General features: G+C 39.2%; 1 protein-coding gene across 1 annotated transcript; it reads left to right on the top strand.

The window, feature by feature from the left end:
• Positions 1-6,094: 6,094 nt before the first annotated feature.
• LOC129271106 (uncharacterized) lies at positions 6,095-15,764 on the top strand. Its single transcript, XM_054908466.2, has 5 exons — positions 6,095-6,389; positions 6,799-7,307; positions 9,407-9,632; positions 10,614-10,757; positions 13,345-15,764. The coding sequence occupies exons 1-5, from the start codon at positions 6,233-6,235 to the stop codon at positions 13,608-13,610; spliced, it is 1,302 nt and encodes a 433-aa protein (XP_054764441.2). The 5' UTR covers positions 6,095-6,232; the 3' UTR covers positions 13,611-15,764.
• Positions 15,765-16,784: the final 1,020 nt, after the last annotated feature.

Consider the following 16,784-nt stretch of genomic DNA (forward strand, 5'->3'; position numbering starts at 1 on the left):
TTATGTTACATAAGAAGCATTTTTTCATGACTTTATGAAACAGTTTTCTCAGGGCCTATGTCTTCATTGTTCCTGGTGCTCGCATAGACTGTTTAACGAGATGTATAATCCTGTTGTACTAAAACATCCCGTTTTCAAATCAATATACACCAAATATATTTCCTCGCAATTCATTATTGTTTTATGTAGTGACATTTGCTTCTTTTTCATGACTACTTAAGTGATTGCCCAATTTTAAGGTCTTAATATAAAACATTTCCTGTCCGTGCTAACGTTCGCATTAGTTGATTGGTGAGATGTCTGCTCTTAATGAATTCCTAAAATCAGTCCTTAAAATGTCAATTTTTCTGATCTGAATATCAAAAATTTTCAGCTCGCGCTTCGCGCTCGCATCATTTGATTAGTGAAATACGTAAAGACTTAGTAAATTCCTACAAACAAGCCTTAGAATGCCCCTCTTCAGGTCTGAATTTCATAAATTTTCAGCTCGCGCTTCGCGCTCACAGTATTTGATTAGTGAGATGCGTATGATAATCATGATTACAATGACTACAAAAAGTGCTTCATATGTTTAGATGTAATTCTAACAAAATCAGCAAAGGATGGCACTATCATTAGATGACTATGCTGAGATATTTATACTCTTAATGGAACCTAAAATGTAGTCCTTAAAATGTCCCTGTTTGGGGTCAATATATACAAAATTTCGGCTCGCGCTTCGCGCTCGCATTGTTTGTTTAGCGAGACAAGTACGTATCACGATTACAAAAAATGTGCTTATAATGTCCCTTTTAGGTCTGAATATCAAAAATTTTCAGCTCGCGCTTCGCGCTCGCATTATTTAATCAGTGAGATACCGTTTAATGGCATTGCATGTCCTTAAAATTTCTCTATTACATGTATTAGGTCAGTATACCTGGCAACTGAGCGCGCTCCCTAAGTGACACCAAATTTGTGGTGGTGCCCCCCCCCCCATGCCGTGACCCACGGTACGCCACTGTACCTATATATTCTATAACAAACTACTTGAATCCCCCCCATTCAAAAATTTCGGATCGCGATTTGCGCTCGCATTATTTATAAATGTATCAACCCACGAATCCTGTTCATGATTACAAAACATATGAAATATCTAGTTTTTCAGGCCTCATGCACTGTCAACAAATTTCACGCACTCATTAGGCTTATTAGGTTAATAAATATGAAATAAATTTTTTTATGAATTCATAACAAAATTGTCCCTTTTTCAGAAAAAAATATCGACAAGTTTTAGGAAGAGGAATAGAAGATAGGCATCATTTTTATATAATGACAGAATGTCCTTAGGCCTAAAATGTCTCCATTCTAGTTTAAATAATAATAAAATATCAGCTCGCGCTTCGCGCTCGCATCATTTATTAAGTGCTTTCCACATTTAATTCACTTCACAATTCCCCTATATACACAGTGCTTTAAATATTGCTTAAATTGACCCATTTCATATCGGAATTTCAAATATTATTTCCAGCTCGCGATCCGCGCTCGCATTATTGATTTTCATGATGAAAAAGGAAATGTATTCAGAATGCCCAGATTCTGTCTAATTCTACAATACGTGCACGCATGTTTATTGAGATACGCATCTTGATCTTATTCAAAACGTGCTAAAATTATCCAGTTTCAGATCAGAATATCAAAAATTTTCTGCTCGCGCTTTGCGCTCGCATTATTAATGTAGGAAGATACCAAAAACTACCCATCATTTTTCATGAGTGACACAACATGAATCGAGTGTCCCGTTGGGGGTTTGAAATCTAATTTTTTAGGTTGGAATATAAAAAATGTTCAGCTCGCACTTCGCGCTCGCATTATTTAATCGTTGAAATATGTATCGTCTTAATGGCTAACTGCGAAACTATCTTAACAGGTCCCTCTCCGACCAGGCCAGAACGCACATTAAAAATTTCTGCTCGCGTTTCGCGCTCGTAGTAATTATCTAGTTACATACGCATCTTGTTCAGGTTCACAAACATTGCCCAGAATGTTCAATTTTCAGGGTCAAAATACATGAAATTTAATTATTTTTTTATCTCACATAGGGCTTATGAGATTATTGCACATTAATGTTGTTTATAAAGTAAAGCTAGGAAATGATTGTTAGGACATGGGCGTTTTGCCCCCCCCCCCCAAAAAAAAAAAAAAATCACGACCAAGAAAAAAAAGAGAGAAAAGGAAAGGGATTATGGTGAAATATCTTATTTTCCAAATATGTCAAATATATCGCGCTTCGCGTTATCATTATTTATTTAGGCCTTGTGAGATACCTCAATGTGTTTTTAAGAATAAAATTTCGGAATTTCTTTAACTTCTACCCCCCATTTTATATATTTTTTTTATCTTGGTGCCCTCTACAAAAGTTCAACAAGCCCCCCCCCCCCCCCCCCGTGCAACCCTGCTGAATAAATCACAGCTTCGCCATTGATGAGGAGATTGAGTCGATTGCTTCGAGATTGCATTATTCCCTAGAGGTTATCATTTATATTATTGAAGGCTATTCTAAACAACTAGTAAAGAAACTACAGCTCCCGTTCACACAATATTCTAGTAGGGCCTACTCTGGTGAGAAGTTAAACCAAATTGAGACTTCCAAAAATCGCTCGCGCTTCGCGCTCCCATTGATATTACATTATATATTCATGGATTTTTTTTTTCAAGAACACATTAAAAAAGTGGTCTTTAATTGCCTTTTTAAAAAATGTGATTATGTAATAAGATAATTCAAAATACATTTAAGGCATTAAAGTTACATTTAAGTTAGCCTGGCCGGGAGGGAGGGGGCGCCATTTTTCGAAAAGTACGCATGGGCGCCAAAAATCAGGTCAAATTTGGGCCCCCCTCCCCACGAAATCTTGGATCCGCGCCTGCTAATATGTACATACACCTTTAACCTCATAAGCATATTACTGAGGTTTGGCAATGCAGCATGGCACACTAGTTTTTCAGCACTGCACAAAGTACGAAAATACTCTACCCAGTCCCAGAGGTCTGTACTACACCCGGAAGAAGAAGAAGAAGATATCAGTGAGGTCAAAAGCGAAGAGTCGTTATGGGGATGAACATAATTAATTTTAAAATTTATGTTAGACAAAGCGGTCAAGTTGGACATGGAGATTTTTTGTAATGTGTGGAGAGTATGGATTGATGATGGGACAATAGAATTAGGGATGTGTGTTGGTCAAGTTCACTCTTTTGAGTGGTGGTTTTGGATGCAGGGAGATGTTTGCCAAGCAGCTCATCTGTGCGTGTGGGGGGTATGGATGCAGATTTTGGATGCAGGTAGATGTTTGCCAAGCAGCTCATCTTTGTGGGGTCTTGGACGCCGGCAGGTGTTTGCCAAGTAGCCTCATATTTGTCGGGTTTTGGATAAAGCTAAAGCCAAGTAGTCTTCAAGACATCTGCAGGAAGCCATATTGTAGTTGCATAATTATGAAATAACGGTGACCTCGTGAAACACTTGGTTAAGGTGACAATAGGGATACATCATTGATTAGTGGCCCTCGATATGGTCATGAAGTTAGAGTGGTATAGGATTATTGGTTACACAGTGAACATAATTTCAGGGAGGGGGGGTCGCTTACAATTTAACATTACTGTTTCCATGGTTTCATGCAGGAAAGCTGTCACCCAATCGGTACGTCTCATTCCGCCATTTTGCCACCATTTTGGCGTTGCAGCGTCTACGGCGAAACATCAGCATCGTCATGAGCATGGGGTTGTGGGGGTAATAAGAGAATTTAGCTGGAATCCACTTCATTCCCTCATATTATTCCAGCAGTGCGGCGTTGCGGCGTCTAACGGCGTCATGGGTTGCGGTATAGCAGGATCACAATTTACCATTTGGCAATGAGTTCGATCGATGAACTTTGGTGATCTATTATAAACACAAAACCTCAGTGCGACGCGATTTTTCAAGTGTCATGTTTGCTGTGCCCCTGCATGCATTCATGCCCCTTTTCCGTTTATTTTCAAAATCCTTGAGGAAACATTTCATGTAGTTCCAATAACAGCAAGATTATCAAAATGTTGACAGAGGGTATGAATGAACTATGACACTTCATGAAGAAGATGTTTAGAAAATCTATTTCATTGAAAGAATTGTATTGCCAACAGATGGTTCGTGATGAACTATTACATTTATTATTTGGATAATGTGGCCAATAGATAGCGTTGCTATATCATTTTAGAATAACTTTGTGTGGAAACTGTACTTTCAGAGAAGTTTAGAATATCTCCTTTACAGTAAAGTAACATTGCAGAATGCAGATAGAATGAAGGCGCACAATCGCATCGTCAAATCTGTAAATTTCATATAGGCCTATGATGTGACATGATTGAAAGCACTTCATTGCGGCGTACATTGCTCTGTTTTGGCACAGTTCACTAGGTCCCCATTTAACACCTATCCAATTGAAAAGGGTATTAACGACATCATGCATAGCCATGATGATGTCTTACCCAGATTAAGGTAGGACGTCATTAAAGAGCAATCTTGTTCCTCTTTGGTACGAATGGGTTCCTGTATTGTCTGGTAAATACTATTAATGTGTTTTTTGAAATAATAAAATGCCTCCATTTTGGGGCAGTCGACCCAGGCCAGCGAAATGGGAGTTACTCGATCCCATTTTCCTGGTCAAAGCCATGCCATGCACATCGCACTCTAACCCAACTTACCCAAGCATCATCGATATACTATACCTGTATGTCAGGGAGTGCGGTATAAGCTAGATGCTATAGTGCACGCCATTGGATATTACGTGACTCTATTTAAAGGACAAGCCCACTTAAAGTTTATTTGAATACAAAGAGAAAAATCCAACAAACATAACGCTGATTTTTGAAGTTTCGCTTAATTTTACAAAACAGTTATATGCACAACCTGGTCTGTATGCAAATGAGGAGACTGATGACGTCATCCACTCACTATTTGTTTTGTATTTTATTATATGAAATATGAAATATTCTAATTTTCTCCCCATTGCCAAGTGAAACAACGATACATTCCTCCCTGAACATGTGGAATTATCATTGTTTAATACTATATGGTTCAGTCAAGTTGGTCCTTATTGTCAAATTAAAAAAAAATGAAATATTGTATAATTCAAACAATAAAAAACAAAAGAAATAGTGAGTGAGGGACATCATCGACTATCTCATTTGCATGTCACTCAGTTGTGCATATCACTGTTTTGTGAAAAATAATCGAAACTTTAAAATGTCATAACTTTCTTATTTAACATCTGATTTTGATAAAATTTTCAGTGTTGTGCTAGTTTGATTTTTCTCTTTTTATTCAAATCAACATTTTTCTGGGGTGGACTTGACCTTTAAACTAATCAGATAACAAAACAACCTTATAAGTTGTATATTACACACCCCTAGCCCCGGGGGGGGGGGGGGGCACTCACATTGACGAGTGGATACCATGCGCGACCAAAAAAACACGTAAAAAGGATGTCTTTTTCAAGATAGGGCACGTTACGTACGTAACGTGATAAGGGTGTCAAAAACACAAAAATAATGAAAAAAGGGTATCTATTTCGCTAGGAAAGCTACGTGTTTAGGGTCAAATTTGCGGGGATGATGAAACAAAATTAAAATGTTGTATAAAGGATGTCCTTTTTGCACTACTTGTTTAGAGTCCCGATTTGCGCGAGGTGAGGAAAGTGGGGCCGTATAAACCAAATGGTGTGTAAATTAGGTAAAACCGACGACCGACGGACACGTGACACAATACAACAATAAAATATCGCTGTATACTTGTTTAGTGGTTCATTTAAGGGAATACTTGCCAAGAGTATAGTTTTGTTTCCAATACTTTATAAGGGTAGGGTTTCAGACACCAATACTTGTTATGGGGTGCATTTTCAGAACATGGAAAATAGGTGTTTAGGGTGCTTTTCGAGACCCCGTGGTCGCGCATGGTATCCACTCGTCAATGGAAGTGGCCCCCCGGGCCCCTAGCTACCCCATCCAAGATATAACTCTAAGTATGGACATGCGTGATTAAATACACACCCCACCCACGTACCTACATCATTTTGTTACTTCCACAGCATGGGTTGGTTCTATACCCTTCGGCTTTTGCTGTCTCTGCTCTCCCCTAACCAATCTTCTGCTTGAACGCTTTGAACATCGTGCTATCGTCGCGACAGGATCGGCGATCTCATCGGTCGGCATTATTGTGACGTCATTCATGCCATCCCTTTCACCGATGTACTTCTCGTTCAGCTTTGCATTTGGCCTTGGATCCGGGATGATATTATTTGGTTGCTTCAATCTCATCCTCGCCTATTACCCCCTCAAGAATTCAACCAGGGCCACGGTCATACCCATGGCTAACACGAATCTGGGTAATTATGAGTCAAACATTATTCCGTGCAGGATCCGTGTGCATGTAAAAGAAGACTATACGAGTATAGTCAGCACGGATTCATAAACTCCTCGCCTCTGCGATTTGTCAAAATCGGGGCCCACAACCCTTATGATTTTTCTTTGACTGTTATTAAAAAAAATAATCATCATAAAAAAAAATAACTACAAAATTAGCAACAACCAATCCGACCACAGCCGCTGTTACGGTGCCATCCCGTCAGTCCCCACCGACGGAATGGCCGTAAATTTATAGATGGACGTATCGTCTAGTTGTACCACGTTGTTATAAAAAATAATTTTTCTTCATTATGCAAGCTCACAGCGCTGACGTTGATGTTCTCCTAAAAATTTTCAATGTTTTTTTTTATATATTTTTTTATTTTACAGGCGTTTTTTCCCTTGGACCTTTGACCTACTTTCTGCAGACACGATACGGATGGAGGAACATGCTAAGAATCATGGGATCGTTGATCGGGATCGTCTGCATACCTTTAAGTTTTCTGGTTTTGAAACCGCCGTCTAAATCCGACACGGAAGACAAAATAGGTTCGGCGTCCGATATTGGAACGATGAAATACTCCGAGATCGCTTCTTCTAAAGAGGATATTGCTGATGATAATCAAAGTGAGGGTATCGAAATTCAAAACGATTCTCCGAGGCATGAAATATCTCCAGAAACGGACGACATCATTAATGGGTGTGATGTTTTTAACAACACTTTGAGGAAAGGCGAAGGGCGAGCATTGGATATCAAAGTTCTACCGTATCAAAAAAGCGAAACTCATCACAATCTCATTTACAGCATTCTTCGTACTCTATTGTATCCAGATGTCTTATTGCTCTCATTTACTGTATTCGGATATGGTCTTGTGAACTCATTTTTGGCCATACAACTGGTGAGACAGAAGCTTTGTTCAGATATGGCGCGAGAAAGCTCAGCAAATATTTCCTTTGAAGTATTCTGTCTTTGCGAAACTGTTGTATGTTGGGAGTTGGGACAAGCCCTAAAGAAATGTCCAGAGACACCTGGACAAGTTAATCATGGCACCATATATTCGTATATCGTGACTCATGTACAGTGCGTCTAAAAAAAAACTATACACTTTTGAAATGGCTAATTCCTGCCCAGCCTAATTTTGATACCCTTTGTTTAAGTGGGTACTGCTCACTCACGCATGAATTGCTTTCCAACTTTTTGGTGTCATTTGAAAGTTGACTTTATTGGCTTTCCATATATATTATTTATAAGTATTTACCCCAAAGGGATTATGTTTTATATGGCAGCAATTTCAAAAGTGTATAGTTTATATTTTTAGACGCACTGTATATGAACATAATGAGCTCATGACTTTAAAGAAAACTCAATTTCTAACAATCACAATAATGTTCTTGGTGAGCTTTGTCGCGCCGATGTGATGCAGATTCGTGTCGCTTTCGTTAGGGTACCGTAGTTTCATTCCATCGGGCGTCAATACGATCACATGACACAGTGCAAAGTAAGATCCAAGTTCCGACAGACTAAACTATGGTGACCTAATTCATGTAATTGGGCACGTGAATAGTTGTAGCGGTGGTTTTTGTTATGGTGGTGTTGATGGGCAGTACGTATAGTAGTAGTAGTAGTAGTAGTAGTATTAGTAGTAATAGTAATAGTTGTAGAAATATTAGAAGTAGTGGCGGTTGTCATCGTCTTCGTAGGAGTAGGAGTAGTAGTAGTAGTAGTAGTAGTAGTAGAAGAAGCTGAAAAGTGGCGGAAGTAATCAGTGTAGTTATCTTAAAATGTACAGGATGGGGCCTTTGTGGTATAATGTAACCGGAGAGAGGGGGCTAACGAAGACAGTCTGCAGCAGAAGTGAAGATTGCTATTATTTAGGAAGTTGGTGTCTGGAATAAATAGGTTCCAGCCCTACGCGCCGTGGCGAGATCCTAATGAAGAAAGGGTTCTTGTATTATTTGCTGATAAAGTTTTGGACTTATAATTTTGTTGGGACTTGAATGATATGTCCCATGTTTCAGCCCACTTATCCAGTTTATAAGGCAACCTCTTAGCGAGCTGATCTGTCTGTAAAGTAATCTGTCATCAGCAGTTATATTGTGAACTAATGTTGGGTTGTAAGTCATTAAATGAAGACCAACGGGTCGAGGATTGTGCCCTGCTGGACGCCAGATAAAAACATGCACCAGTGCAGACTGATGCCCATCTGGTCGTGAGAATTATTTGCGGACATCTCCTACTGATATTTGGTGCAGAGGGTCTCTGATCTTTTAGTGGGAAACTTTGGTGGTGACTAATTGCTTTGGGGACGCCATCAAAACTCGCCTTTCGAAAATTATTTGTGACGTGCTTTGTTCTATCGACGGCCAACATAAGGTCGTATAACGTGGTCATGGTGGTAGGAAATTTCGTCTCTCTTTAGTAATCAAATCGAAACCCATGATTTAGAGATGTTGGCGTAATGTCACCAAATAGCCTTTGCTTGCACATGATGTGCTCGAGGAGCTTGTTCACTGCTGACGTAAGCGGGACTAGTATTTAGTTTTCTGCCATGTTCATCCCTTTATGTTTGTATTAACACATTCAGGCAGTAGTTGTTATATAGGCACCGTATTAGGTTCAGCAGCTAGGTCTTAAGATCAGTTCAATAAAAATGATAATGGCAGTTAATTAGTTTGTCCAATATTCAAAATTAACAACGTCTTTCCAGTTACTGTTGTAATCATAATTCCAAACCTTTAGGTTGGTATTTGCCTGTACTTTTCAGACTAATTGGTCATTCACATACCTAGATATTTACCATATAAATCCATATCTGAATAGCGTACTGCCATACCGTAAAGAATTATTGCATTATGCCTCACTCTCTATGTGTCACAGACGTCGTAGTATAGTAGTAGTAGTATCACACTGATTAAGACTAGTAGTAGACATGGTCGAAGAAGAAGTATATGTAGCAGCAGTATATCAAAGTGATAATGGTTATTTTTTAATTATCAGGTAAACTTCATGATTTCTATCGGGCACACGGCAGAGCAAGGAACACAGGCCGTCATGGTCATGAGCATCTCCGTCATGATCGGCAAAATAGTGCTAGTCCTGTTTGCGGACATGGCGCCGTTTCCTAAACTTGGCTTCCTCCCAATCTCTAGTTTCATCGGAACTGGTATACTATTTGCATTCCTATGGGTGCATCAACTCGTCGCTGTATTGGTGATGACGGCAGGTAAGTGATAGCTTGTATTTCCTAACGGAGCAGGAGGCAGACTTTAAGAAATGGCAGATTTAAGGTAGGATTACATGTAGGGCTACATAAAATAATGAAAATTTAATATTTTCTAACTTATATAAAAAAAAAATTCATCGGTTGACTAATGTAGCCCTCGATCGTGTCAGTGTAGGTTATACCAATCAGCGCAACAGTTTTTGCGGTGTAACATGGGTAACGATTGTTTTTGTTATGTATACTTATATCATGGTGTTTCATCGATCATTTACCGTATGTTCATTTACAATTTTTGTCTCGCCTGCATAGCAGAGCAAGACTATATAGGCGCCGCTTTTCGGACGGCGGCGGCGGCGGCATGAACATCAAATCTTAACCTAAGGTTAAGTTTTTTAAATGACATCACAACTTAGATACAGTAGTATAAGGAACTAGTTCATGAAACTTTGACATATAGGTAATCAAGTATTACTGAACATCCTTCCTTGGTTTCAGGTCACATGACCAAAGTCAAAGGTCATTTAGGGTCATTTAACTTTGGCCATGTTGGGGGTATTTGTTGAATTACCTTCGTAACTTGGAAAGTTTATAGATCTAGTTCATAAAACTTAGACATGAGCGTAATCAAGTATCCCTGAAGATCCTGTGCGAGTTTCAGGTCACATGATCAAGGTCAAATGTCATTTAGGGTCAATGAACTTTGGTCATGTTGGGTGTATTTTGTTGAATTGGCATCATAACTTAGAAAGTTTATGGATCTAGTTCATGAAACATAGACAGAAGGGTAATCAAGTATAAATGGTTGTTTTGCACATATCTTAGATCACATGATCATGGTCAAAGGTCATTTTGGGTCAATGGATATAGTATTTTATTATCATATAATTTTTTTAATGAATAATTATTCAATAGCTGTTTTCAAAGTTATATCGAATCGCGTAATGCAGGCAAGATTGTTCCACTTGTTTTATTTTAATCCAGCATTGGGTGTAACGGTGATGAGTGTATGTGACAGTCTTCCATATTCAATTACCAACAATACCTTCGGTGTTTCGATAGGAACCCATGCCTTATCAATTATCGCCTTCTTCCATGGAGCTGGATTCATCTTAGCCTCTCTCCTAGGTACGTCTTTCGTAAGATATGTGTTAACATTTGCGGTCCTCTATGGAGCACTGCGTTCTTACCATCATAATTAAAGGCTTTTAAAACTGTCTCGACCCTACAAAATCTCACATGGTTCTAACGATATTCTTACGACATTCGTACGGCCGCCTTACGAAGGACGTTAAGAGAAGTCTTGGAAAAGACCATGGACTAATGGCACAGTCACATTTCACTATGATGACCGTACGATAAGTCGAAAACCCGGAGGGGGAGTCAAATATATTGCTGTACACATGCCTGACCCCCAAAAAACGCGTTTAAAGGGGTGTTTTTCAGTTTTGGACGCAGGCCGCGCGTGCACTCGTTAATAGTTTCAAAACACCGATTTTTTTTTTTTTAAGTTTGATTTTAAAGACTGGTCAATGGTCAATCGCGGGGTCAAACGTATTTAGGGTATGTTTTTTTTCCAAATCTTTTTTTTTTAACTAGCCAAACGTGTTAGGGTATGTTTTTTCCCCGGGACTTTTTTCCTCCTCGTTTCTGAAAAGTGTTCTGTTTCTTCTATCTTGTTTGTGGTATTTTACCCAATAACTGCAATGGGGGCATGCAATACCCATGGATAATTTTTTTTCAATTTCATCTTATTGTAAGCAAGGAGACAAAACTTGTTTAGGGGTCATATTCTGGCGACAACTTGTGTAGAGGCCAAATGTGTAAATGAAGCTCGCGAAAAACATGTTTAGGGGGTTATTTTGCACACTGAGAAAAACTCGTTCAGGGGGTGTTTGGAAATAATTTGGTCACGCATGTGTACAGCAATATATTTGACTGCCCCCCCCCTGGGTCGAAAACAGCCGTTTTTGTAAATTTTTGTACCAGCTTTCTCTATGTGGTTCGTATAGAAACCCCGTAAAACAGCTGTTTTCGACGCACCGTGCGGACTGCAGCATTCCCGACCTTTCGTTGGAAGAACGCGAACGCTTATTTACGACGTTAGTTGATTTTGGATGAGACTTTTGGGCCCGTCGTCGAGAAAAACTCGTTCAGGGGGTGTTTGGAAATAATTTGGTCACGCATGTGTACAGCAATATATTTGACTGCCCCCCCCCCCCCCCTGGGTCGAAAACAGCCGTTTTTGTAAATTTTTGTACCAGCTTTCTCTATGTGGTTCGTATAGAAACCCCGTAAAACAGCTATTTTCGACGCACCGTGCGGACTGCAGCATTCCCGACCTTTCGTTGGAAGAACGCGAACGCTTATTTACGACGTTAGTTGATTTTGGATGAGACTTTTGGGCCCGTCGTCATGGTCCTAAAACTCTGTCCTGCAATGCAAATTGTGTGACATGAGATTTTTGTTCGTTTCGCATCTGGAACGGAAACATTCAATTTGCGTTTCGTGTGCAAAATTCTGGTTGCTACTATGGTAACAGCGATATATCCGATTTAGAACGACTTTCCAAATCCACATTTGGTTCCTCCCAGAGCTCGAGAGGCCGCCCGGGGGGCCCACTTCCATTGAAGAGTGGATACCAGGCGCAACCACGCGTAAAAAGGGAAAGAGTGGGTAAGTACGTTACGTATAGGCCTATGTATAAGTTATAAAGGTGTCAAAAACGATGATTAAAATCCTGAAAAAGGGGACATATTTCCAATACTTGTAGGGTTTCACAAGCCGAATACTTGTTAAAAGATGCATTTTCATAATTTGGAAAAGACTTGCTTCCCTTGTTTAGGGTACTTTTCGAAACCCCATGGTCGTGCCTGGTATCCGCTCATCAATGGAAGTGGACCCCGGAATTTGAATCTTATCCCCCATTTCTGAAGAAAGTAAAATATAATGCCCATTACATCGTGTGCTAGATGCGTATCGTTTGTGTAGAAGGAGTAAACAAAAGAAACAAAAGAAACCCGCATGTTAAATCGTATTGCATACGCTGTGTACATATCAACGCATGCGAAATGGTTTTGGCTGGAGAGGTGATCTGACCCATGGAATCAATTGCCAGTCATCCACCAATAATCCACATTAAATGCAATATCGATTCGATGGACTGTAATGATCTATATCTAAGCCTTAATTCAGTAAGTTTTTCCTCACTCAATATGTACTTGATTTGTTTGAAAAACCACTTTCTTATCCATGTCATATTCTATTTTAGGTCCTGCATTTCGAATATCTCCAGCCATCAGTCGTACATGCATGTATGATGCGAGTGTCGCGGGAAAGAATTTTGCACACGAAAAGCAGATCTGTAGGGCCTGTAACCCCCCTGTAACACAAATCTTAGCATTGATTGTAGAGCAGTTTTCTACGTTTGATTCTATTGACTATAATGTACAATCAATCTTAAAAATCAAGTGTATGATTAAGCGTCAACTTTTGTGTTAGGAGACCCTAATATTAGCGTCCGTGAGGATTGCGAAAGGTGGCAATTAGCTGCTAACTTGCGAACAGTAGTTTCGTACGGCATTTTAAATTAGAAGATCTTAAAAAAAGTTTAAAAGTCGTTCGTACGGCGTTCGTACCAGTTCTTAATGGTATCTGTGACCGAATTACCGAACCATAACCAATAAATTGTCATTCTTCTTTTTTCTTCTTGCAGGTGAGAGCGTAGATCGGACTGGTTCTTACGACGTGGCTTTCTACACCTGCATTGGGGTTTACGTCGTTTGTGCCTCGTTTTGCATTCTAGTTCCCGTTTACCAAAAGTGTTTTGTCAAAGACCGTTTTATCATGGACGTTTTCATCGGATGCAAACATAGAGTAAAGAAACAAAATAAACAAATGTCATACGAAAAGGAGAAAACACGGTGTGTAGATAAAGAAGAAATAACACACATTGTCACTGATATGGTGTCTTCGGTATAACGGAGTGATGTCTTAAAATGTCCTTTTCAAAGCCACACAAAGTGATCAATAGGTGAATATACATGATGTAGGTGGTCAGTAGCGTACCGTGGGTAACGACATGGGGGCACCAGCAAAATGTTTGAGTCACTTACGCGCAAAGCGCGCTCAGTTGCCAGGTATTTTTTAGGACAGTGTCATTAAACGGATATGTATCTCACTGATCAAATAATACGAGCGCGAAGCGCGAGCTGAATTTTTTTTATATTGAAACCTAAAAAGGGACATTACAATCAAATTTTTGTCTCGCTAAACAATGCGAACGCGAACCGCGAGCTGAAATTTTTGTAATCATTTTTTCTCGCTAAATATTCCGAGCGCGAAGCGCGAGCTGATATTTTTTGTATATATTGACCCCAAACATGGACATTTTAAGGACTATATTTTAGGAATCCATTAAGAGTATACTTATCTCACCATATTCATCTAATGCGAGTTACAATCAAATTTTTGTCTCGCTAAACAATGCGAACGCGAACCGCGAGCTGAAATTTTTGTAATCATTTTTTCTCGCTAAATATTCCGAGCGCGAAGCGCGAGCTGATATTTTTTGTATATATTTACCCCAAACAGGGACATTTTAAGGACTATATTTTAGGAATCCATTAAGAGTATACTTATCTCACCATATTCATCTAATGCGAGTGCCAAGCGCTTGCTGATTTTGTTAGAATTACATCTATACACATGAAGCACTTGTAGTCATTGTAATCATAATCAACATACGCATCTCATTAATCAAATATCGCGAGCGCGAAGCGTGAGCTAAATAAATAGGAAATTCAGACCTGAAGAGGGGTATTCTAAGACTTGTTTGTAGCAATTCACTAAGACCATACGTATTTCACTAACGAATTAATGTAGGATGATACCCAATTACCCATCCTTTTCATGATTTACAAAACACGAATAGAATGTCCCGCTTTTAGGTCTAAAATCTAAATTTTCTTGCGCTCGCATTAATTGTTTATATACTTATCCCTTTCATGATTACGAAAAGTGCTTGGACTGACATTTTTATAGTTCGGAATGTCAAAAAAAAATTATCGCGCTCGCATTATTTAATTGTTGAAATACATATCATCTTTTTCATGGGTAACTGAAAACTGTCCTCAACAGGTCCCTTTTCGGTTCTGCTCGCGCTTGGCGTTCGCGGTAATAATCTAGCTACATAGGATCTTGTTTAGGCTCACAAACATTGCTACCCAGAATGTTAAATTTTCAGGACAAAATGCATAAAATTTCCAAAAAGAATTAGCTCGCGCTTCGCAATTTTTTTTTTTATATAGGGCTTATCTGAGATGATATCATATTTTTGTTGTTTTATAAAATAAAGCTAAGAAGTGACTGTGAGGACTACTACCACTTCAAACAAAGAAATATCAACTTGAGCGGCCGATCGGACCCACCCCCTATTGGCGAAAGTTTGATCCGCCCCTGTGACACACACACAGAAAAAAATTGTTTCCCCCATTAACAAGCAAGGACCCCCTAGTGCCCCCCACCCCCAGGAAAAAAATTGATAGCTACGCCACTGAAGCACGGACAGGAAATGTTTTATTTTAAGAACTTAAAATGGGGCAATCACTTTAAGGAGTCATGAAAAAGAAGCGTATGTCACTACAAAAAAATAATTATAACTCGAAGTGCGAGGAAATGTATTTGGTGTGTATATTGCGTTAAAACTGGAGGTTTTAGTACACCTGGGGGTGTTTCACAAAGATTTAAGTATGACTTAGAGTCGCACTTAAATACCAAGTTGCGTACGGTATGAAAGGCTTGACCGCATTGGTCAGATCGTGTCATGAGGACGCGCACTACTGCGTGTCTATCAATAAGATCGCGCGTTCCATATCATGTATGCGTAGGCATTTAAGTGCGACTTAAGTCATACTTAAATCTTTGTGAAACACCCCCAGCTTTATATACTGTATCTCGTTAAACAGACAATGAAGAAGAAGAAGTTATAAAAATATTTCTTATGTAATATAACATAACATAATTATAATATAATATAACATAATGAACAATAATTTCTTCTTCCCCACTACGTTTCTCTTTCTCCCCCTTTATCTGCTTTTCCTTCTTCTTTTTTTTTTTTTTTTTTTTTGGGGGGGGGGGTCAGCTGATTGGGGGAGCACGTGCCCCCCACGCCCCCCGTAGTTACGCCACTGTAGGTGGTACACAGTTTTCATTTCTTGAATTGATGTCAGTCCTTGAAACGAGCGCACCAGAAACAAGTCCTCATTGAACTGTTGAAGGCAAGTAGCCCCCGTGTTTACCTTTTGGGAGAAGGGTCTCGACGTCACAGCGTTTAGCTGGAACTTGAGGGTGTACCCATAATTTTCACAGGTGATCAGGGATTTACTGACAGTTGGTCTAATGTCACTTGGTCTAATCTTCAGATGGGCTAACAACATTAGGGCTAAACCCAATTCTCATTTGGTCTAATGGCCAATTAGTCTAATGACCACTTGGCCTAACAGCCAATTGGTCTAATAGCCAATTGGTCTACTTGGTTTAATATCCAATTGGTCTAATGCCCAGTTGGGCTAATCGTCACTTGGTCTAATTGCCAATTCGTCTAATTTCACTTGGTCTAATTGCATTTGGTATAATACCAGTTAGTCTAATAGTCGGTTAGTCTAATACTAGTTGATCTGATACATGTTGGTCTAATCCTCACTTGATCTGTTATTCATTTGGTCTATAATGCTGTTGGTCTATTGTGCATTTGGTCTAATTTCCTTTTCGGCTAATTTCCACTCGGTCTAATTTCCACTTCGGCTAATTTCCACTTCGTCTAATATCCAGTTAGTCTAACATTCATTTCGTCTGCATGCCACTTGGTCTAATTTCCAATTTGTCTAATTTCCATTTGGGATAATGGTTTGTTGGGCTATTCCCATTAGGCCATCAGACATACAGTTTGTTCATGTTATTTGTGTTTTTCTTTTTCATTTTTGAACCTGCACACTGAAGAAATATTACATTGCATGTATAGGCCTTTATGGGCCTTATATTAGGCCTATCAATTTTTTATGCATGAGAAATGAGAGGGGATGGGGAAGGAATAAAAAATAAGAACAAGCGAAAAATAAATTAGGAAGAAATGGGAATGATTAACTTTGAATG

The sequence above is a fragment of the Lytechinus pictus genome, chromosome 11 (assembly GCF_037042905.1).
Source record: "Lytechinus pictus isolate F3 Inbred chromosome 11, Lp3.0, whole genome shotgun sequence".
Classification (NCBI taxonomy): Eukaryota; Metazoa; Echinodermata; class Echinoidea; order Temnopleuroida; family Toxopneustidae; genus Lytechinus; species Lytechinus pictus.